The sequence below is a fragment of the Nyctereutes procyonoides genome, unplaced genomic scaffold, assembly GCF_905146905.1.
Source record: "Nyctereutes procyonoides isolate TBG_1078 unplaced genomic scaffold, NYPRO_anot_genome, whole genome shotgun sequence".
Classification (NCBI taxonomy): Eukaryota; Metazoa; Chordata; class Mammalia; order Carnivora; family Canidae; genus Nyctereutes; species Nyctereutes procyonoides.
In genome coordinates, this window is record NW_026575034.1 from 9,716,853 (window position 1) to 9,739,479 (window position 22,627).

General features: G+C 40.7%; 1 protein-coding gene across 2 annotated transcripts; it reads left to right on the forward strand.

The window, feature by feature from the left end:
- Window positions 1-998: 998 nt before the first annotated feature.
- SPTY2D1 (SPT2 chromatin protein domain containing 1) lies at window positions 999-22,522 on the forward strand. 2 transcript variants are annotated; one of them, XM_055317828.1, is made up of 7 exons: window positions 1,092-1,147; window positions 1,605-1,769; window positions 12,611-12,725; window positions 13,489-15,045; window positions 16,514-16,685; window positions 18,194-18,271; window positions 19,284-22,522. In XM_055317828.1, exons 4-7 carry the CDS (start codon window positions 13,566-13,568, stop codon window positions 19,375-19,377), a joined length of 1,824 nt encoding a protein of 607 aa, XP_055173803.1. In that variant the 5' UTR covers window positions 1,092-1,147; window positions 1,605-1,769; window positions 12,611-12,725; window positions 13,489-13,565; the 3' UTR covers window positions 19,378-22,522. The 2 variants fall into 2 exon arrangements, with proteins under 2 accessions (XP_055173802.1, XP_055173803.1); XM_055317827.1 differs by lacking the exon at window positions 1,605-1,769 and having other exon boundaries at window positions 999-1,147.
- Window positions 22,523-22,627: the final 105 nt, after the last annotated feature.

A 22,627-nucleotide genomic window follows, 5' to 3' on the forward strand; every position in this document is an offset into this window, starting at 1 on the left:
CACCTGTTCTGAGGGTACGACTTTTAGTGAATTTACAGCAGAGTCATCACCACGATCCAGTTTGGGAGTATTTCCAGCCCACTGAAAAGATCTGTCCCACTAGTTAGCAGACAACTGCGGCTCACTTCCACCCCCAGGTCTGTCTAATTAGTGTATTTTACTGAATGAGACGACTTTACAGGCCCCAGATACTCTTAAAAGGAACCCAAGACTGGCCCCCCCGCCCCCACCCCAGTTAGTACACCTAAGGGGCATATATGTATGTTTCATCAGCGCGCCAACTAGGTCCCGGAGGCTGGGTCTGTATGTAGGGAATGTCTTCATTCCTCCACCACGTGGGCTCATTACCCAGACGAGGCCAAAGCACGAAGCCCGCGCCTCTAGGCAGGACGTGCACGCGTCCGTGGGGGAGGCGAGCACACCCCGCGGGGAGCCATGCGTCTCTATCTTAGAGGACCCGGCGGGGCCGCGCGCGCATGCGCAGCTTCGCGGAGCGCCTCGCCACCTGTAACTGAAACCCCCTGCTCGGGCCCCGTCGGTTCATCTGTTGGGGCCCCGGCGTTCCGGACCCGAGCGGCCACCCGTGACACCCAGCGAGCCCTGGCCTGGTAAGTAGCCCCCCCCCCCTCCCCGGTCCCCCAACCTCCCTCGCTGTCCCCGCTCAGGGCTCGCAGGGAACACCGAGACCGCGAGGGCGCGCGGCCCAGCCGGGACGCCGGGGGAGCCGAGCTCTCCCTTAGCCACACCCCTCGCCCCCCCCCTAGGCCGCGTCTCATTGGTCGCTGGAAGGCCTAGCCCCGCCCCCCGGGCTAACGCCAGCGGCCACGTACCACGTTTTACGTGTCTGGAGCCCGAAAGCGGAAGTTACGCCAGGGACTCGCGAGCGGAGCGCCGGACCCGAAAGGATATAGGCCGCGGGAGGGAAAGGGGCGGGCCGACGGCATCGGAAGGCGCCGGAAGTGGTCGTGCCGAGGCGGGGTGCGAGCGGGGTGGGCCGGGCAGTTCCGTCGGCGGCGGCTGGGCGCCTCGGGAAGGCGTACTTTCACCTCTTTCCGAGAGCCTGGCCGGGTCCTCCGCCCCAGCCGACATGGATTTCAGGGAGATCCTCCTGATAGCTTCCAAAGGGCAGGGTGTCAACAACGTGCCGGTAAGTAGCCGCCGGGCGCCCCTCTGGGAGACCCTGGTCCTCAAGTCTGGAATGCGTGGCCGCGGAACTTGCGGGCATCCGCCCGGCCTGCCCGGGAGAGGGAAGGGGGCGAGACCTGGGGCGCCCTGTTTCCTCCTCCTGGGCAGCCAGCTACTCGTGCGGACTCCGGGTGAAAAGGGGCTGGAGGGGGGAGGCGGAAGCCTTCCGGTCAGGGAGTCTCACGGGCTTAGTCACCCTGCGACGCGGACAGTGCAGCTCGGGGGCCGTCGAGGTGCGCGAAGGCCGGTGGCTGACACCGTGCGGCGTACGTGGTGGTGGAACCCAGCGCGGGTGGTCTCTGGCTCCGCCGTGAAGTCCAGCCCGGAGGGTGGGAAGGGAGCGTGTATGTTGGGAAGCCGCGGGGCTTTTAGGGACTTGGCCTGATCTCGCCTTTCGGCCGATTTATTTACCCCCCGAGACGGGGCTGGATATCGTGCGATTCCTCGAGCAAGTTAAGTTCTCCGACTTGTGGCCCCACCCGTCCAGCCAACGAGATGATTAGATTACAGCCTCCCAAAGGGTTAATAACACCCCGGGAAAAGAAGTTGAGCGGATTCCACGAAATTCTTGGCCGGCAGACTGGGTGAGCTAGCCTTCCTCAACCTTGCGTTCGCTCGTGGCCTTCGCGACGTGTCTTTGTTCGAAATCTGCGTCCCATTTGCTCGGTGGTATCTGCCGGTTCGCTAATATCCGCAGAGCCGGGTAAGCCTTTTAAAGTGTGCACGCTGGAGGCACGGAGAGGGCCTGGTGCGCGGGGTGGTAGCTGTTTTGCATAAACGAGTCATTTCTGGATCCTCAGATGGTACCCACAGCACAGCTGTAAACCGACAAATTGCATTGCGATACCTGCGGTTGGAGCAGTGAGGTGTACAGCCCGAACGGCTCTTTTAAAGTCAATTCAACTGCAATTTATTGAGCTCTCACTCTGCGTTCTGCATTTTATTTTTTAGATTTTTTTTTTCTGTATTTGCAGTGGTTTTGTTTTGTATTCCCCACCCCTGCCCTTTTCTTTTTTCTTTTTCTTTTTTAAAGATTTTATTCATGAGAGACACAGAGAGGCAGAGACACAGGCAGAGGGAGAAGCAGGCTCCATGCAGGGAGCCCGATGTGGGACTCCATCCTGGGAGTCCGGGATCACAACCTGAGCTGAAGGCAGACGCTCAACCGCTGAGCCACCCAGGCGGCCCTCCTGCCCTTTTCTTATCGTCTAAGGCTGCGCCCCTCCCCCCCCCGTTTTTTTTACCCTTTTGAAAATACTCATCTGACGATAGTAAAATAACTGGTAAAATAAAACTGATACAGGTCATTTTAAAATTTGTTAAATCCCCCTGTATTAATCTCCCATCCCAAGTACCCTGAATAATCATTCCCCGGAGCCATGAGTCTTAAGATCTGGAGGTTAAAGTTAGGGGCTTAAGCCTTTGAACAACAGAATTCACTTTCTGCAAATACCGTAGATTTTCTAGACAAGTCAGTATTGGAGTTAGTGACCTTTTATCTTTGCATAATTAGGTCCATATTTTATTCTAGATCTTCCTGAATCTCATTGCAGGTCAGAGAAAAAAAAAAAAAAAGCTTTGATGCCCAGGAATAGTCCATAGAAGAATCCAAACCAAGTAATTTCTTATTCTCAAAACCAGTGGCTGCTGAGAGAAAAGCAGATATTCTTAGAGCAGAAGATTTCAAAACTTGTGTGCATTTCAGAATACATTATCAACAGATCTTTGAAATAAAGATTGAAAGCAAAAAGAAGACAGGTAATTGGTGAGGTCGTTTAAAATCTAATAGATGAATATAGGCATATATGTTATGAAAGCATGCTTTCCCCTGCCCACCAGGAAAAGCTAGTAAGCCTAGAAGTTTGATTTAGTTAGCATTATAATCCTTTTTACATCAGATGAAGTATATCACAAAAGAAACTAATGAAGGAGAGAGCTAGGCAGTAGTTAAATTTAATCCATGATCTCGCTTTCACTTGGTTCATCTGATTATTCTGTTACTTATCAAAGCTACATCATAAGCTTTATTGATTGAGAACCATAGAGGCTTTGCAGTAATTGGCAGGTATAATTCCTTTCCTTCCCTCTCTAGTACTTATTTGGTTCTTATTTCTCTTTATTTTTTTTTTTAATTTATTTATGATAGTCACACACACAGAGAGAGAGAGAGAGAGAGAGAGAGAGGCAGAGACACAGGCAGAGGGAGAAGCAGGCTCCATGCACCGGGAGCCCGACGTGGGATTCGATCCCGGGTCTCCAGGATCGTGCCCCGGGCCAAAGGCAGGCGCCAAACCGCTGCGCCACCCAGGGATCCCTCTTATTTCTCTTTAGTCATCTTCCCCACCATCCATTTGGATCTTATCAGAGCTGATGTTCAGATTTCAGTCTTCAGAGTTCCTGTGTCACACCTTTGCTACAGGAAGGACATATGGTGACTAGCACTGATTATTAGCTCCAAGGGAGGCTAACATGTAAAACATCTGGACAGCCACTTTGAACTATCTCTGGGGCTTCATTTTTAAGAGGTATCTGTTGTATCTGGTTTGAGAAGCAATGAACATTTCTGTAATGCAGCCTCTTTCTTTTCTGTTGTCTTTTTTAGGAGAAATAATTATCTTTAGAATGTTTTAGTTAAAACAAAGGAAGGTTGCATCATGCCTAGCAATATTAGGCAAGCTATCATTTCCCAGTGGAAAACTGAATTTAAAAAAACAGCTGATCAGGGTGATGTAACTAGTTATTGTCACAAGCTCCATTTAAATTTAAAAGAGAAAAATAAATAAAAAAATAAATTTAAAAGAGAAGATATTTTGGGTAACCTTGACTTAAATTTTTTCTCCCTGGGTCCTCTAGCAAAAACAGTTTCTTGTTTTGGTAGAATGCTAAAGCTTGGAATATGGATTCTTGTAGGTTGCAGGTAACTATAATTGATGGCTTGTAGGTGCATGAGACAAGTTATGTGAAGAGTATGAGATAATCATACTGTGAAAATCATCCCAGACAAGGTGTGACCCTCAAACCAAAAAATACAGAAGCCTTCATGTGGTACTAGACATATAAGGATTTGGGGCTATAGTCCCTTAAGGATAAGAATATAGGTATTGAGGGGGCACCTGGGTGGCTCAGTCCATTAAGCATCCGACTCTTGATTTCAGCCCAAGTCATGATCTCGGGGTCCTGGGATTGAGCCCCAGGTCACACTTCGTGCTGGAGTCTTTCTTTCTATCCCTCCTCCTCCCCCTTTCTTTCTCTCTCCCTCTCTCCCTCCCCCTTCCCCTCTCTCTTTTTCCCTACCCCCCCCCCAAAAAAAAAAGAATACAGGTACTGAAAAAGGAGTTCAGGGACTTTAATCAGGTTGTCAAATTCAGATGTCTTCAGGACCAGGTAGATAATGTAAGTTCTTGAAGTAGTCTGGATGTAAAGTGGTAATAATGTAAGTTCTTGAAGTAGTCTGGATATAAAATGATAGGTACCAAGCTCTATGTATTCAAAAGAAACCTACCATGTGTTATAGTAGTTATATTTCCTTTTAAAGAATAGTATGGGCCAACAAAATTTTCTGGAGGCAGTCATTTTGCAACTTTTGATCTATAATCAATTATAACAGGATTGCTCCCCATGCTTGCATCTGAAGATGACTTTGTCAATGCTTGAAGTAGCTGGGATTGCTAGCCTAGAGCAATACTTTAAAAAATATATATTTTTAATTTATATTCAATTAATTAGTATATAATGTATTATTAATTTCAGAAGTAGAAGTCAGTATTTATCAGTCTTATAAAATACCCCGTGCTCATTACATCACCTACTTTCCTTAATGTTCATCACCCAGTTACCCTATCCCCTATCTCCCCACCCCCAGGACCCTCAGTTTGTTTCCTGTGATTAAGAGTCTTATGGTTTGTCTCCCTTTCTGATTTCTTGTTTTATTTTTTTCCTCTCTTCCCCTATGATCCTCTGTTAAATTCCACTTATGAGTGAGATCATAATTCTTTCTCTGATTGACTTATTTCACTTAGCATAATATCCTCTAGTTCCATCTACATCGTTGCAAATGGCAAGATTCCTTTCTTTCTCTTTGTTTCTTCTTTCTTTCTTCTTTCTTTCTTTCTTCTTTCTTTCTTCTTCTTTCTTTCTTTCCTTTCTTTCTTTCTTTCTTTCTTTCTTTCTTTCTTCTTTCTTTCTTTCTTTCTTTCTTTCTTTCTTTCTTTCGATAGCTGAGTAGTATTCTTTATCCATTCATCTGTCAGTGGACATCTGAGCTCTTTCCATAGTTTGGCTCTTGACATTGCTGCTATAAATACTGGAGTACAGGTGCCTCTTCGGATCACTATATTTGTATCTTTAGGGTAAATACCCAGTAGTGCAACTGCTGGGTCGTAGGGTACTAGAGCAGCACTACTTAACTAGCGTTTCAGGGAGAAGGTCTTTTAGAAAATATACCCTCACAGAGATTATGTTATTTTCTCTTCCCCATCACTGCCTGAGAATGAATCTCTGAATAATGATAACAACAATTAACACTTAAAATGCTTACTCAAAGCCAGGCACTGTTCTAAAAGCACTTTGTGTATATAGATTTAATCACTCTGATGACCATATAAGGAAGGTTGTTTTACAGATGTAGAAACTGAGGCCCAGAGATAGGAAGAAACTTTCCTGAAGTCACACAGCTAATAAGTGACAGGGCTGTTAATGGCAGAGCGGAGAATTTGCCAACTGGCTCTAGAGTTCTTGCTCTTAATCATGATCCTGTGTTAAATGAGGGGTGTATTGGATGTGAGGAAGGTTGTCATCTGTAAAGCCTAAACCCATCCAGCCTCCTACCCTCAATTCCAGCCTAATATAGCCTTAGACAAGAACTCTATTTTTTTGTGGTACTTCTCCCTCAATTCTGATGGGAGAGAAATTTAAAGGGCAAACCAACAGAATTTGGAAACTGGTGGGTAGAGAGAGATTTACAGCCTGTTTGGGAGAGTGCCAGCATGGTTAACAGAAATAGTCTGAGGGTGAAAGAAGATAATATAGAAAGTTAAATGGTGGACCTGTTTGAGGTCATGGCACTGTCCAGGAGGCAGGTGGAAATTAGGGAAGGGCATTTAAGATTGTGGTTACCGCTGGAAGAAAGTGTTGGGATTAAGTTAGAAGTGAGATATATTGTAGTAAAAATACTTTTGGACCTGAAACAGGAGACCTAGATTCTAATTTACATTCTGTTACAAACTGTGCAACAACCAGTAAATACACAGTTGTGCTTTTGGGCTACTTCTAACTTAGAGGTTGGACTGGAGGCTCTGAGGTACCTATCTGTCATTATATTTTATAATCAGGTATATTATTAACACAGTAATATTGAATTTTACATTTGATCCTGTAGCAATCCTGAATAGCATACTTTTTGATTGTTTTATTTTTATCCTCTTAGCCACCCAGCTAAGCAAGCCTAATGCAAATCATTCGTTTTCTGGCCTGCATTTATTCCTTGACTATGATGTTTTGAGAACACTTCAGAAATTGTGTAGTGATTTATTAAACTGAAGGATGTATTTGAATATTCCTAATTCTAACCAATAATAAATCTCTAATATATGTAAACCCATCAGGAAATTTACGTTTCCTCCTATTGCAACAATATGTTATCTCCTGAGTAAAGACCAGCTTTCAAGAAGGGATTGGCTATTGATTCCAACATAATGTATTTGGTTAAAACTTATTTCTAAACAGAAACTTATTTTCTTAATCTGACCGTGGCAGTATAATTTCAATGCAAGGAACACATATGTCTTAAAGTGAATTAATGTTTTTTAGGTCTGTTGGCTTCAGAATTACAAATCTTGGCAAAATCTCCGATACTGTATTTAAATGGCATAAGCTTCACTGCTGTGGATCATTCATTGGGGTCCAGCAGAGTGACTGAGTTGGCTTGCAGTATAATAAAATGGATGGATACACTTAGGATAAAAGAAACTCTTGTCCAGCTGCTTTTCATGAAGCTCAAACAATGAAGCAGCCTGGTGCCTTGAATCCGATTCAGAATTGGTGGGTGCATCTTGATGTGCTGCTGCTAGAGCTAAATGTGACCATCTGATGCAGGAGAAAGTGCCAAATAGTTCTTCGGCTTTATTAAATGGGATATAATGTAATCCCAGCCTGAGGCTTTTTTTTTTAAACATGGTTCTCTACTGGGTTACCCTTGTGGGGGTAGCTGATACCTAATATATTCTATTACAGCATCTCAAATCTTTTGATACCACAGTGTCCCTTTTTGAAAGGTCTGGCTAGCTCAATGTTAGGAAGATCCATAATGATATACCCAAGAGAAATGATGCTCACACAAAAAAACCTGTACACATGTGTTCCACAGCAGCATTAATCATAATAGACGAAAAGTAAAAAATGCCAGTCAACTTATGAATAGATATGTGGTACATCAGCACAATGAAATATTCAGCCATAAAAAGAAATGAAGTAGTAATACATGTTACATGAACCTTGAGAAGATTGTACTGAGTGAAAGTACCACAATACAAAAGGCCACTATATCAATCAGGGCTCTCCAGAGAAACAGACCAATAGGATTTATTTTAGGAAATTGGTTCATGTAATTGTGTGGCCTTGCAAGTCTGAAATTTGTAGGGCAAATACCTTCTTCTCTGAGAAACCTGTTTTTGCTCTTAATAGCCTTCAACTGATTAGATGAGTACCACCCAAATTACTCAGGGTAAACTGCTTTACCTAAAGTTACCTGATTATAGATTTTTTTTTTTTTTTAAGATTTTATTTGGGTAGCCCCAGTGGTGCAGCGGTTTAGCGCCACCTTCAGTCCAGGGAGTGATCCTGGAGACCCGAGATAAAGTCCCATGTCAGGCTTCCTGTATGGAGCCTGCTTCTCCCTCTGCCTGCCTCTCTCTCTCTCTCTCTCTCTCTCTCTCTCTTTCTCTCTCTCTCTCTCTCTCTGTCTCTCATGAATAAATAAATAAAATATTTATTTTTTATTTTTTATTTTAAAAGAGATTTTATTTATTTATTCATGAGAGACACACAGAGAGAGGCAGAGACACAGGCAGAGGGAGAAGCAGGCTCCATGCAGGGAGCCTGATGTGGGACTCGATCCTGGGAATCCAGGATCATGCCCTGAGCCAAAGGGGCAGGCACTAAACCGCTGAGCCACCCAGGGATCCCCCTGATTATAGATGTTAACCACACCTACAAAATATCTTCAACAGCAATGCCTGGATTAGTGTTGGACTAAATAACTGGGCACTATCGAGTAGCCAAGTTGACACATAAAATTGACCATGGAAGCCACATACGTATGATTTCAATTTTTTCTTTCAAAGTTTTTGAGAAAGAAAAAAATAGAAAAGTCAACACTGACAACAGAGTAAAATTACATTAGCACCATTTAAATTTACTTAGGTATCCACATAATTGTCATTTTAAAGTTCTAGGTATAAAATTAAAAAAACAAAAATAAAGTTCTAGGTATATTGTTCTTACTCCAAAAGAATTAAAATTATACCCTTGCTGAAACATTTAATGGTCATAGAAACTAATCATTTTTTTATTTTAGTTAAGCCAGAGAAATAATTTCTCAGTTCAAGGATGTTTGGAACCAACTTACAGAGCATCTCCCAAAGATATTTTCTTGGACTTTGAAGGCATCTATTTTCAAACTTAATAATAGAGTCAAGTGAAAATTATCAGTAAGCGTTTTCAAAATTGAAAAATCTTACATATGTTGCATAATCACTCATATATAACCATTTGTCTATGGCCTGTAAATTTTACCTTATATTGTGATACATAGCACTAGATAGTGGTACACTGGGTACATAATTTCATTTATGTGAAATGTCCGGAATTGGCAAATCTGCAGAAACACAAAGTAAGTTAGTGGTTTCCAGGGGCAGAGGGGAGAGAGGAACTAGGGAATGACTGCTAAAAGGTAAGAGATTTCTTTTTGGGATAATGTAAATGTTCTGAACTCCAATAGTGGTGATGGTTATGGTTGTACAACTCTGTGAATATACTAAAAACCAGTGAATTGTACACATTAAATGGGTAGGTTTTACAGTATGTGAATTATATCTGAATACAACTGTTAAGAAAATCATCTATGAAGACCCAGCCCTCCCCCCTTTTTAACCTCACATTTCTAAGTTTTGACCTAAACTTTGTGAAAGAGAATATATAAATACTTTCCTAGTATCTGCGTTTGAGTACATCAAGCTACAGAGGATGTAAGAAACTACTAATTACGACTCAGCTCATGCCGGTGAATAAGATTAAGCCTCAAGTTAGGACCTTGCCCTTCTCATTTCCTAGCATACCAATGAAATAAGACTTTTTATAGACTTATTCAATCCCTTCTACATCATAGGACAAAAAGTATTGCAAAGTTATTGGGTTAAATGGAAAGCCAGTTTAATAAGTACCCTTGTGGATTAGAGATGTTAGAACAAAACTGAATTTAAAATTGGCAGTGTGAATGGATAGAAATAGGTGGATACTTTGAAAAAAAGCTAAAGGTAATCTTTGGAATTCTTTTCTGAGTGAATCTGAGATCCTGAACACCCCCCCCCCTCCTTGCTGCTGCTTTGTGTCCTGCCCCTCCTGTATTTTTATGTTCCTTTTTGGTGTTTCCCAAAGTGCAGTGTGGATAGCTCTGGCTGTACTGTGATTGTAGGTGATACACAAATACTTTTAGTTCTCATAGTTATATATATTTTTAAATGGTTATATTTTAATATGATTTGGAAAAATGTAACTAGCCTTTCAAGCCAGTCATTTCATAGATATTGTTTAAAGTAAAACTTTAATTATAAGTCATAGTGTTATGTCTGTTTTCTTAAGGTTAGTAAATAATACAGGTGGTATACTAAAAGGGCAAAAATGATGAAGATGTTATGCAAATGACTGAAGTTTAGTAAACTGTGCCCCATTGACAGTGTTTTCCCTTTGGAGAACAGTAGCTTTTCAGCTAGTCATTTTCCATTACCTATCTCTTGAAGTCCCACATTGAGAAGAAAGAGGTCTATCCTGAAGTCAAAATAGGAATTACTCATTGCTGTAATATCAAGATAATGAACCAGTGCTGTTTAAGATAACATTAACACGTCTATTGGTATTTTGTGGGGGGAAACCTTGTATAAGTTTTGATTTGGCAGGTAAGTCTATGGACTAGGTAGTTGGCAGACACAGAAAATATTAAGTCTTGGCAACAAAAATCTATCTTTCCTCTTACAAATCTCCCTAATGGGATAGGGTGAAGTAAGTGTATGTTTCTGCTCACGGGTCTATATATGTCTTACGCAACTTGAATTATATTCATAGCGTCTCTTCCATTAAGAAAATACAAACTCGGAGATTAGGCCTATGTTTGAGGTTCTTATAAACCAGGACAACTCTATATAGCTAGTTAGGTAAAGCAGTATTCTCTTTCTCCTAAGTATCCTTTCCTTCTCCTTTAAATATGGGGCCCCAGTCCACAACGGAGAGGGCCTACAACTAAATTTATAACTAAAGATGGAGACTTATTACTGGATTTTACTGTGACTCAACCAAAATGACTGGGAAAGGACTCTGGATGATGCTCTCTTGGGATTTCAGTCAGGGATGTGTCAGGTCACAGCATTGCTATCATGGCAGGATTTTCAGGTTGGATTAGAGCCTGCTTCCTTGGCCAGCTACTTTGTTGGTGAATAATTTAGCTAAAACTCCTAACCTATTTCAGGATGCCTTGTATTTGCCAGCCACATAGTAAGCATGGATCCTTTGGCTTTCCTCTAGGAATTTCATGCAAATTTTGGGAATCAGGTTTTTGGTTCTTAAGTAGCTCAATTTGTGCTCAGAGGTTATGGTTTCCTTTTTAACTAGCATAACAGGTTCAGTAGACAAGAATGTAATCTGTCTAACAAAAAAGGAGGCATGGACATCTTTTTTTAAGATTTCATGTATTTGAGAGAGACAGCACTAGCAGGTTGAAGGGTGGAGGGAAAAACAGCCTCTCTACTAAGCAGGGAACCTGATGCAGGTGCCATTCTGAGCCAAAGGCAGAGGCTTAACCAACTGAACCACCAGGCGCCCAAGGGAGGGCATTTAAAAAATTACTCCCTATGCATATATTTAATGTGGAATGGTCCTAGAGATGAATTATCCTGGTCTGAGTTACTCTGTTTATCACACTTCTCTAATGATAGATACTTATAAAATGGAAATATTTTTCCTATCATAGTTCAAATTAACATTCCTATAGTTTCAGTCATTTCTCACTGTTGTTATATAAAAATCAAAGCCCAGAGAAATACCATCTGTGCCAGGATAATATTAGTACTTTCTGGGTGATAGGAAACCTGTCTAAAACAGTCGTATGGGAAATTAATATTTAATGAACATAAGAGCTATGGTTAAAGTCATAGAGAATTGGGCACTTCTTGCTGCTTAGATTTCTTTGAAATGCTTTTTAGTTGTGGTTTGCCACCAACTTTGCCTGTGGTCAAAGGAAAATCTCAGTGTTTCATGTTGTAAGCAAAATAACCTATGTAGCTGTGAGTCTACTAGAAAATGATCTGGAATAAAGTACTCAGAAGAGAAACCACCTGGGTGGCACAGTTGGTTGAGCATCTGCCTTTGGCTCAGGTCACGATTCCAGGGTCCTGGGATGGAGCCCCTCTTTGGGTTCCCTGCTCAGCGGGGAGCCTGCTTCTCCCTCTGCCTCTTGCCATCCCCCTGCTTGTTTTCTCTCTCTCTCTCTCTAATTAAAAAGAAAAAAAGAAACTTTATGAGTAGTTGTTTCTGTTTGAGAAGTTAGATTTTGAAATGCTTAGTTCTAAATAAGGTTGATTTTTTTTAAATCAGAATTTTAAAACAATCCAGGGGTGCCTGGTTGGCTCAGTCAGTTAAGCATCTGCCTTCCACTCTGGTGGTGATCCCAAGGTCCTGGGATCCAGCCCCCACCCCCAGCCCTTCTCTGGCTCCTTGCTCAGTGTGGAGTCTGCTTCTTTCCCTCTGCCTCCCCGCTTGTGTTTGTGGCTCCCCCCCCCCGCTCTCAAATAAATAAAATCTTAAAAAAAATAATTTTAAAACCATCTGTTCTAAGTGGTGATTTATTTTTAAAAGTTCCCCAGTCCAAGTACCTTTTTGGAAAATAATCCAAAATAGTATTTCTCTGAATTGTTCACTTGTGCATTATTTAGGATGTTACAAAGAAATTCTGTACCTAAAGACAATCATGATAATCCTATTTAAACCAAAACTTTATAGCTAAGCTTTCATATGAGTTATGTGATCTCTTAATTATTCAGAATCCGTTTTTCAGTCAATAATTTAAACCTCTTAGTTGCGTGACACAGTGCTTTACATCTAATAGCAAATACATTTCTAAAGTTGAATTGATTATAATTTTCATTTTCTTTATTTTTAGAAAAGGTATAGTTTGGCAGTGGGGCCTCCCAAAAAAGACCCAAAAGTTAAGGGTGTCCAATCTGCAGCCGTTCAGGCTTTTCTCAGAAGAAAAGAAGAGGAGCTCAGGCAAAAAGGTATGTATCTATTAGCCTTATTCTCAATTTTAAAGTCTTCCACCTTCACAGCTAGCTTGTACTTAACTAGTGGGTGCTTGTAATAACATAATTGGCTAATGGATTTGTGTATGTGTCTGAATCAACTGTATTTTGGGGATTCCATATATATGGACGTTATCATTTGTATGGACGTTATCTTTTATTTCCTCTTAAGAGCTTTTGGGGATAGTGACCATATCTTCTACTTGGCCACACTAGGTCCCAATAGGAACTCCATTCTTTGGCCTTCATTCTGAATCTGCCTCTACGTCTTTTGTATTTTATTTATTTTTTTTATTATCAAGAATGCTATCTTAAGGTTAAAATAGGGACAGTTTTTGAAGACCAGTATAACTCAAACAGTAGTTTTACCTCAGGCAAGTGACAGTGAAACTGATTTAATAAATTTAAGTATTCATTTATTCATAATAATGACTGTGAAGTGCCTACTGTTTTTTTTAACTTGGTATACTTTATTTGGTATGAATTATTTTCTATATTTAAAGCTAAAAGCCCAGTGTCTCACTTGCTTTGTCATATTGAAAGACCCATATGTGACCCACTCATTATGTAAAGATGACTCAACTGATACTTGTTCAAAGGACTTCCCCATTTTATTCCTAGATATCTTCAAACTGTAACTTGAATGTTGCTTGTGTTTTGGCCACCTACTGATATCAGGTGAAATACTTGAGCTCTCCAGACCCTGTGAGACACTTTGTTCTTGTTTTGTCCCCTTTAGCTTTAGAGGAAAAAAGGAGAAAAGAAGAGCTAGTAAAAAAGCGAATTGAACTAAAACATGACAAGAAAGCAAGAGCTATGGCCAAGAGGACAAAGGATAATTTCCATGGTTACAACGGGATTCCTGTTGAGGAAAAATCAAAGAAGAGGCAGGCAGTGGAAAGCCACACTAGCCAGGGAACAGAACAAGAGTATGAAATGGAAGAAGAAGATGAATTCTTAGAATACAATCAAGCAGAGTCAGAGCAGGAGTATGAGGAAGAGCAAGAACCTCCCAAAGTTGAAAGCAAACCAAAGGTCCCCCTCAAAAGTGCCCCGCCACTCATGAATTTCACTGATCTACTCAGGCTGGCTGAGAAAAAGCAGTATGAACCAGTGGAGATCAAGGTAGTGAAGAAGACAGAAGAGCGGCCTATGACTGCAGAGGAACTTAGGGAGCGAGAATTCCTTGAACGAAAGCAGAGGAAAAAGAGACCTGAGACAGATGCAAGACTACCTCCAACCAAAAAGGCACCCTCTCAGAAGGAAAGCGTGGGCACAAAACTTAGCAAGCATCCTTCTTCCAGGGGTACTCCTCTTCCTCCTGCTGAGAAGAAATCCAGACTCAGCACAGCCAGTGAGAAACACTTAGGTGTGTCTTCATCCAAATCCATGCCAGGAGAGAGGACCAAAGCAGGATCTGTCAACTGCTCTCAACCCTTACTTCGTGAGGGCCATAACAGACCTGTTTTTAATGGGGCTGGAAAGCCCCACTCCAGCACCTATTCACCAAGTGTCTCAAAGACTTGTGCTAAAGGGACTCAGAAATCTGTTACTGAGCACAAAGCCAAAAAATCTCCTCCCCATCCTAGCCATTCCAGGCCTGGGCCCATGGTTACCCCACACAGTAAAGCTAAGAGTCCAAGTGTCAGGCAGCCAGGCAACAGCTCCAGCTCAGCTCCTGGACGGCCCAGCACAGGGACTCCTCGGCTTACAGTTAGCTCTGGCCCTGTGCCCAGGCGCCAGATTGGCAGCTCCAGCTCAGGACCTGAGCGATCAGTCAGTGGGACCAAGAAGCCAGCCAGTGACTTAAATCTCTCCAGACGGACACTTGGTGGTACAAGTGGCCCTGGGCACCCTGCAAGCAGCTCAAATGGCCCTGGGCGACCCACCAATGGCTCAGGTGGTTCTGGGAGATCTGTGGGCAGCTCTAGTGGCCCTGGGCGGCCTATCAGCAGTCCACATGACTTTCGACGACCAATGAGTGGCTCTGCCCCTCCTGGGCGGCCAGTCAGTGGCCCAGGGCGGCCCGTCAGTGGCCCTGGGCGGTCCGTCAGTGGCCCTGGGCGATCAATAAGTGGCTCAGTTCCAGCTGGACGGACTCTCAGTAGTTCAGGCCCTGGGAGACCGGTGAACAGCTTGGGACCCGGGCGACCAGTTAGTAGCTCTAGTCTCCCTCTAAAGCCCAAGTGTACTGTTGTGTCAGAAACAATTTCTTCCAAGAATATAATTAGCCGATCCAGCAATGGACAGATGAATGGAATGAAGCCTTCCTTATCTGGCTACAGATCTGCCCAAGGTAAGGTAAAGGTAAATTGTTCCTTACCTTAAGAATATTTATTTGTTACTAGGAAATTGGAAAGAATGCTTTGTTTTATATAACCAGAGACCCTGTACCCATCAATGTGCCCTTTAATGTACTCGTGTTGATAGAATCCTGATGGTTTAATCTCTTTGTTCCTGAGAGTCCCTTTAAGGATTATAACTTGGAAAAGGCTTTAGAAGGAGTTATCTAGGACCCTCTGTGTTTACCCCTCTGATGTCTCAAAGTGCAATAAACTTGGCTATGTGATTTATAGGACAGGGTGAGTGTATATGCCTTATGGTTCAATGAAGTAATTCATCTTCACCTTTTCATGAGGACAAGAGAGACCTGTCTTCAAAAGTTGGAGCATATTTGTATGCTTGACGCCTTTAGTACTTTATTTATTCATCAGATATTTGTTAAGTACCCACAATGTACCAGGAACTGTTTCTGACTGCCCTTGTGTTTCTGCTCCTTATAGTGGGCAACAGCAAGGCTCTAACTACTGGTCCTTTAGGGATCTCTGTCTCAAGGTACAGGATCATTGGTGGCTGCTATGTCATAGGTTCTTTATGGTAATAAGTATTTGTTAAAGCACTTGTTGGGTGCCATGCAGAATATAAAAAGAAACAAAAGATGAGATGCCATGCTTTATACTTCCTAATTCAGCTAGAACATTGGTTCTTGACCAAGGATGATTCTGATGCCCAGTGAACATTTGGCAGTGTCTGGAGACATTTTTTGACTGACACAACTGAGGGCAGGAGATGCAAGCATCCTCATCTAGCAAGATAGGGGCCAGGGACACAGCTGTTATCCTACAATGCACAGGACAGGCTGCTCAACAAAAAATTACCTGGCCCAAAATGTTAGCAGTGCAGAAGTTGAGAAAGAAATCCTGTACTCAGGAGACAAGCCATGCATATTAACAACAGCTCAAAAATAAGGATAATGTAGTGAGTTTTTTTTGAAGTAAGACTTTGAACAATTATCCATAATTCTGGGAATTTTTTATACTTTGTTGGACTTCTAAAAAATGTACTGAAATTATGGTGATAATAGATGGTAGGTTGTCACCTCAGTTGTCACCTAAGTTAGTGTAGGCTATTTGTAATTTGGGTTTTTTTTTTTTTTTTTAAATGTACCAGTCTTAAATCCAGAAGGAAGGGAACTACTAGGCTAGAAAATGTAACAGATGCTGCTAGTAAGCTCTGGGATAAATAGAAATTCTACTTCCTATAAACAATGTGAAGCAGCAGGTATGAGGCCGTAATGACTCCATGCTATGGGCCAGCATGCTGGCTCTGGTTTTTGAGGACACTGTCTTAATGAGTTGTCACTATTTCAGTTTATGTAGAACTTGGTTGGGAATGTCCTCAGTTTTTTTTTTTTCCCCTCCCGCCCCCCCCCCCCCCGTCCTCAGTTTTAATACTCCTGTAAGTAATGACTTTTCTATTCTTAGTTCCTCAAAGGCCTCCATTCCCCAGTAGTTACAAGAGGCAGAGAGAATATGAAGATGAGGAAGATGAGGATGAATATGACTCTGAAATGGAAGATTTTATTGAAGATGAAGGAGAACCTCAGGAAGAAATATCCAAGCACATTCGAGAAATCTTTGGCTATGACCGAAAAAAGTAAGACTAAGGAAAATTTAAATAATACACTTTCTTTAAATAAATAAATATCAACTCTTCATAAAATGTATATTAAATGAGAGTGAAGCAGTTTAGTGTAGTAGGACTAGATTGGCTTTGAACTCAGCCATGCACAGCACTGTGTTAAAAGCTGGTCTGATCTGATATTTGCTTTTCGTTCATGTAAAAAGCTTTGCTGCTCAAAACCGTGGTTCCTGGACAGCAGTCAGTATGGGACCAACAGCACTGATAGCACCTGACAATAACGTCAGAAATGTAGGTTCTCAGGCCCCACTTCAGAGCTACCAAATCTAAATCAGTTTTATAAGGCTTCCAGGTGATTCATATGCACATTAAAGTGTGAGAAGCACTGGTACAGAGGAGAAGATCAGGGTTTGAATGGAAGTTTCATCATTAGCTGTATAAACTTGAGTAAATTATTTTTAGAATGACATCTGGAAGAGGGCCCCTGGGTAGTGCAGTTAGTTGAGCATCTGACTCTTGGTTTCAGGTCAGGTCGCTATCTCAGGGTTGTGAGATCAAGCCCTGTGTCAAGCTCTGAGCTCAGCATGGAGTCTACTTGAGACTCTCTCTCCCTTTCTCTCTGTACTCCTCCCCCCCCCCCAATAAATAAATCTTTAGGGGAAAAAATGACATCTGGGAGGATTAAATGAGGTGATATGTATGTAAAAGAGAAGGGATTTGCCCTATCAATTGACAATTGCCATCTCCTTTAAACCCATTGATAGGAGAAATTAGAGGGCAAGCCTAAGAGAAGGTGTATTTAAAAAAAGATATTTAGTAGTAAAAAGAAATGGAATAAATATCAGATTTTTAAATTTAATATTAGTAATGTCATTAGCTACTATATGTTCTTGGTCAAGCCATTAATCTGCCTGCTTCACTCTCTGTTCTAAAGTCCTCCCCTTTCCCATGAAGCTCAAATAAGATTAATATGTACAAAATTATTTTCATGTATATTGTACTTTCAGGATTTTAATATAAACTATCTAACTAAACTATCTGTAACTAGAGGTGAATGAGGTAAACGTTACTGAATTGGTATCTTCATCGACATTAGATTCGGGAATAGTTGCCTTTCAAGTAGTAGTAGTTCATTTAATTTGTCTTTATTTCTGAAACTCCTCTCTACCCATCATCTCTGTCCACCTCACTCCTTGCCAAGCAAGGAAGAGTAATCCTTAGTGTGTTTCTGATTTAGTTGTAAAGATACAGATTTTTTTTTTTATTCTATTTATTTGCAAGAAAGCGTGCTTGAGAGAGCACAAGCAAGGGGAGTGGCGGAGGGAGAGGGGAGAAGCAGGCTCCCCGCTGAGCAGTGATCCCGGGACTCAGATCATGACCTGAGCTGAAGACAGACACTTAACCGACTGAGCCATCCAGGCGCCCCAAGATACAGATTTTTAAAATAGGAGGATGTGGTTCTTTTAAAAAAACTAGGAATTTGGGCTTTTTTTACCCTCACAACATTGATTTCCTCTTATCAGATACAAAGATGAAAGCGATTATGCCTTACGTTACATGGAGAGTAGTTGGAAAGAGCAGCAGAAGGAAGAAGCAAAGAGGTAAGCACAAAATTTAATACATTTGTGCAGAAATATCCCGAACATTCCTTTGTTTCCTGCTTTAGTTGCATGCACCATTGGGAGCAGGGGCTTTGGGCCACACAGTTCTAAATTCTAATCCTGCTTACTTGCTGTGGGGCTTTAGACAAATTACTTAGCCTTTCTAAATCTGTCTTATTTGTAAAATGAAAATTTACCATTTCTACTTATTGAGGTACTGTGTTAAGATACTATATTCAAGTTGCCTGGTGCAGTGCCTCACCATACAGGGACACAGTAAGTGCTGGAAGCCTCCTCTGATCCCGTTGCAATGTGTTCTTGTTTCTATTTCCCCGTCTTTAATTCCCTTTCTACATCAGACACATCTCAGTCCTGCTGTACCACTACTGGCCTTAGGGATCTGAGAAGGGATATAGATCCTGTCTGATTCCTGTTTGACTACCTAATAAACTAGTGATAATTGCTTTTCTTTTCTTTTCTTTTCTTTTCTTTCTTTCTTCTTTTTTTTTTTTTTTTTTACTAGTGATAATTTCTTGGGTTGGGGCAACAAATGATTATTTTTATAGTGTTAACTTGCTAAAAAAATTCACTTCAGTCTCAACCCAGAATATTAAACATTTCTCCCTCTTGTGTTCTCCTCTTAACTACATAAAATACCCAAATGGTGGGAAGGGATAAGAATAGAATGTTATTTTATATATTGAATAAATTTTCTTCCTCTTTATTTTTAAAAGCTGTTATTATAAGCAACTTATATTTCACTACTTTAATGGGAATATTAAGGTATTTTATGTTGAAGTTTTATATGAGGTCTTTTTTCTACTGTAAGCAGAGTCAGTGGCAGAGATTCCTAGTAAAAAATATACCTGCTAGTTTGTTTTCAGTGGTAAAGCCTTTAGGCATTTTTAATGCATCAGCACATTCCATATGAGCTCCTAGTTGAAATTTCATTCTTAATTTTTAAAGAGAGTGGTAATTTCATGTATCTTGACACTTTTTTTTTTTTTGACAGTTTAAGACTAGGTATGCAGGAGGACTTAGAGGAAATGAGACGTGAAGAAGAAGAAATGAAGCGTCGAAAGGCCAAGAAGCTGAAGAAGCGTTAGCTGCTGCTTTTATTTATTTTTGTGAAATTCTGGAGACACTCTGCTGCAGGGAGGTCCTGCCTTCAGAATGAAGAAGCCCCTTTATGATTTTAGATTTATACTTGGGTACTCAAGGAGAAGGAATGCGTAGGTCATTTGCAGGCTGTCATTGGATCATAAAGTATTTTCAAATACTTTCCAGGGTTTAATCTGTAACGCAGGTGATAGACTATGCCCATTTGAGTGCTCTTACGAAGTTAACTGTTCACAGGTGCCAGCCTTGATCCTGATGAGCTATGCACTCTAATGCGGGGCCACTCACCAGTCAGCCAATCTTTTGTTCCTTTGCTACTTTGGAAAGGAAAAAAAAAAAAAAAAGATTGCCTCTTGACTTCATAATTCTGCTGATGTGTGAGTAGGGCACCGCCCCGCTCCCAATCAAACTTACTCTGTCTTTTAATAAGGAACCTGGCCCTTCTGTGAATGTTGCCAGCAATAAAGTGACCTGTCCTAAGCTATATGTTTGGATTGAGAACTTGAAAATGTAGAGTAGGCTTTATAATTATCGTATGGATGTCATCTCTGTGACTTTGAAGTAAAAAGTAGAATAAATTATATTGTATTCTGCATTATTCATGGATTGGATGCTGAGCATTCTTACTCATTAATTTAGGTGATAAGGCAATTAACAAAAAGTTCTTTTCAAGTTAAATACAAGTTATGCCATTCAGTTTAAAAATATTTGTTTCCAAGTTTTCCTTTCAGATTTACTGTTATGTTGGTTTTAGTTATAAAATAGACAAGGTCACTGTGCTGATTGATTTTTATCTAAAAAATTCATTTTTATATTGAAAAATGCTTATTTTATTCAAACATTAGATTTGGAAGAGTAATAGTTTAAAAACTGAGGAAGTGACATGTGAGACTCCCCTCCTCCCTCCCTTCCCTCATTATACAGATATTTTGGGAAAAGGTGCCCCTGTACCTCTTGATATTGACTGCGTTTTATCTTTAATTCTTTAGCATTTAATGGCAAAAACCAAAAACTAAATTCATGTGTATCAAGAGTACCACTTTCTCTTTTTGCCCATATTGCACTTTTATTTCAAACTATGCACTGTGAAGAGATTTTTTTCCCAGGTAGGAAGGAAGGATGTTCCCTGTTACTAGTGTTCTACTGGGCTGTGGAACTTTCTTCATTCTCACTTTTTTTCAAGTCATATTTGTAGACTTGATAGCTCTTAGGCCTCAAACCCAGCCAATGCCAATCAGGCTGACCTAGATTCTGGCTGGAGAGAAGCCATGTCTCCAGGAAAGTCAGCAACAGAAAATGAGATATGATGCTAGAGAACATTTGTCCTTGATTCTAAATGTGGAGGGTTGGGGGCAGTGGGACATAAGCTTGTAGAACGGTTCCAAAAGTTGCTTTTGTATATTCCTTTTTATTCGTAAAGCTTTCTTTTTATTCTTCAAGTTTGGTAGTATAGATGACTATTGTTAGTCCCTTAATGGGACAGCCATGTGACCCAGTCCCTTAGACTGACTTATTTTGAATTGAGTTTCAAATTTCAAAAGTGCAAGGATTTAACTTTGAAGCTGAATCCTACGAAAGATGTCTTCATCACCAGGAATAACATCCTTTCTAATGATCCACACAGAACTGTCACACTGGCAGAAAATCCTATTGACTGCCTCTCACCCATCTCAAATACCTTCAGTGAAATTGATTTAAGGAAAGTGTGATGTTCCACTTAATAAAACAGGTTTGGAACATTATTTCCTTCACTGTCACTTTTGTATTACCCCCAGCCCTTCAAAAGTTTTTTTCTTGGATATATATTTTCAATATTCAGACTCTTTGAAAAAATCTATTACAATCAAGTGCTTATCATAGCCGAAAGATTTCTGGTGGCTTAAAGTCTATGAGCACTTTACTTAATGTGCAGTTATTTGTACAGAAAGGCACCAGGTACTGGATAAAAGTTCCAGAACTTGAAGAGTCAGGTTGTATCCTTATGCGTGTATCACTTTGAGTGCGTTTCTTCTACAGATGTTGATTTTATTATTCCTCAGCATCAACATTATAAAAGGGCACTTCTGTAGCTCAATTTAAAAAAAAAAAGTCCTGAGAAAGTCTTTTAAATTAGTCTTGGCCTTGTTTTCCAAATCCTGTCTTCCATTTTGTTCTGCAATTCCTGACCACTCTTCCAAAAAGCCCACAAATATCTGAAGAAACTGGAATAAGCTGTTATTTTATTAAGGTTTACAAATTTAAGTGCTTGGTTTTTTAATGTATCCTCTACCATTTTGATTTTCAGATTTTATTAATTCAATATCTGAAGATGTGCCTTTTATTGGGTAATGTTAATTCACGAATGTAGTAATGTTATTTCACAATTGTAATGTTACATGACCGTGGGTGTGGCATTCTCTAACAGATGATGTGAAAGGAAAGTAGTTTTCATAAAACTCATATGGCTCTGATTGCACAGTCCCACTTGCTTTTGATGTTGCTATGTCAAAGCAAGGGGCACTTTCTCTTAAGGCTACTTTCAGAACTTGTCTTTGTATTTTCTCTAAACTACAAATGCATTTATGTCCATTTGGAGGCCAGGGTACCACATGTCACAGACAGCCTTACATGTGTGCCATGAGAGGGTTCAAAGACTGTTAACAAAAAAGAAAGTCTATGGGAACTCGAAATTTCATTTTTTTAATGTTACCCCAAGATTTTCTCCAAGAAATTACTGTTTTGTATTTTGTAACTTAAAAGCAGCTATTAGTACATTTCTGAGATATAGCAGGAGACCAAAACATGTTTGGAAAGAGAATAAATATATGAAGAGAGACTGGTTGGTTTATTTTCAATGTGCTCAATATATTAGACTACTATTTATTTTGTGAGTGGATGTGATAAAATAAATATTCAGGTGTTTAGTGTATGATTAAGAGTGGGATATAGATTTCTTTGGAGTTATTAAATCCATCATGTCTTTTACATAATGGACAAATCAAGTTTTAAAAAAGAAAACATTTACATAGCTTAGCTTGTTTTCTGGTGCTGTTGACCTGCAAGAGAATCTACTTTTGCACATACAGGTGAAAGTTTTGCAATTTATGTATAAAAGAAATTGTAGGCATTAAAAATATTTTATTGATATTTTCACTGGTTTGCCTTTATTTACCGAAACTCAGATATTTTCTTCCATTGCCCTGAACATTTTTCTAGCTAGAAGCCCCAGTAGACTCATCAGACTTGAGATAGGGTTTG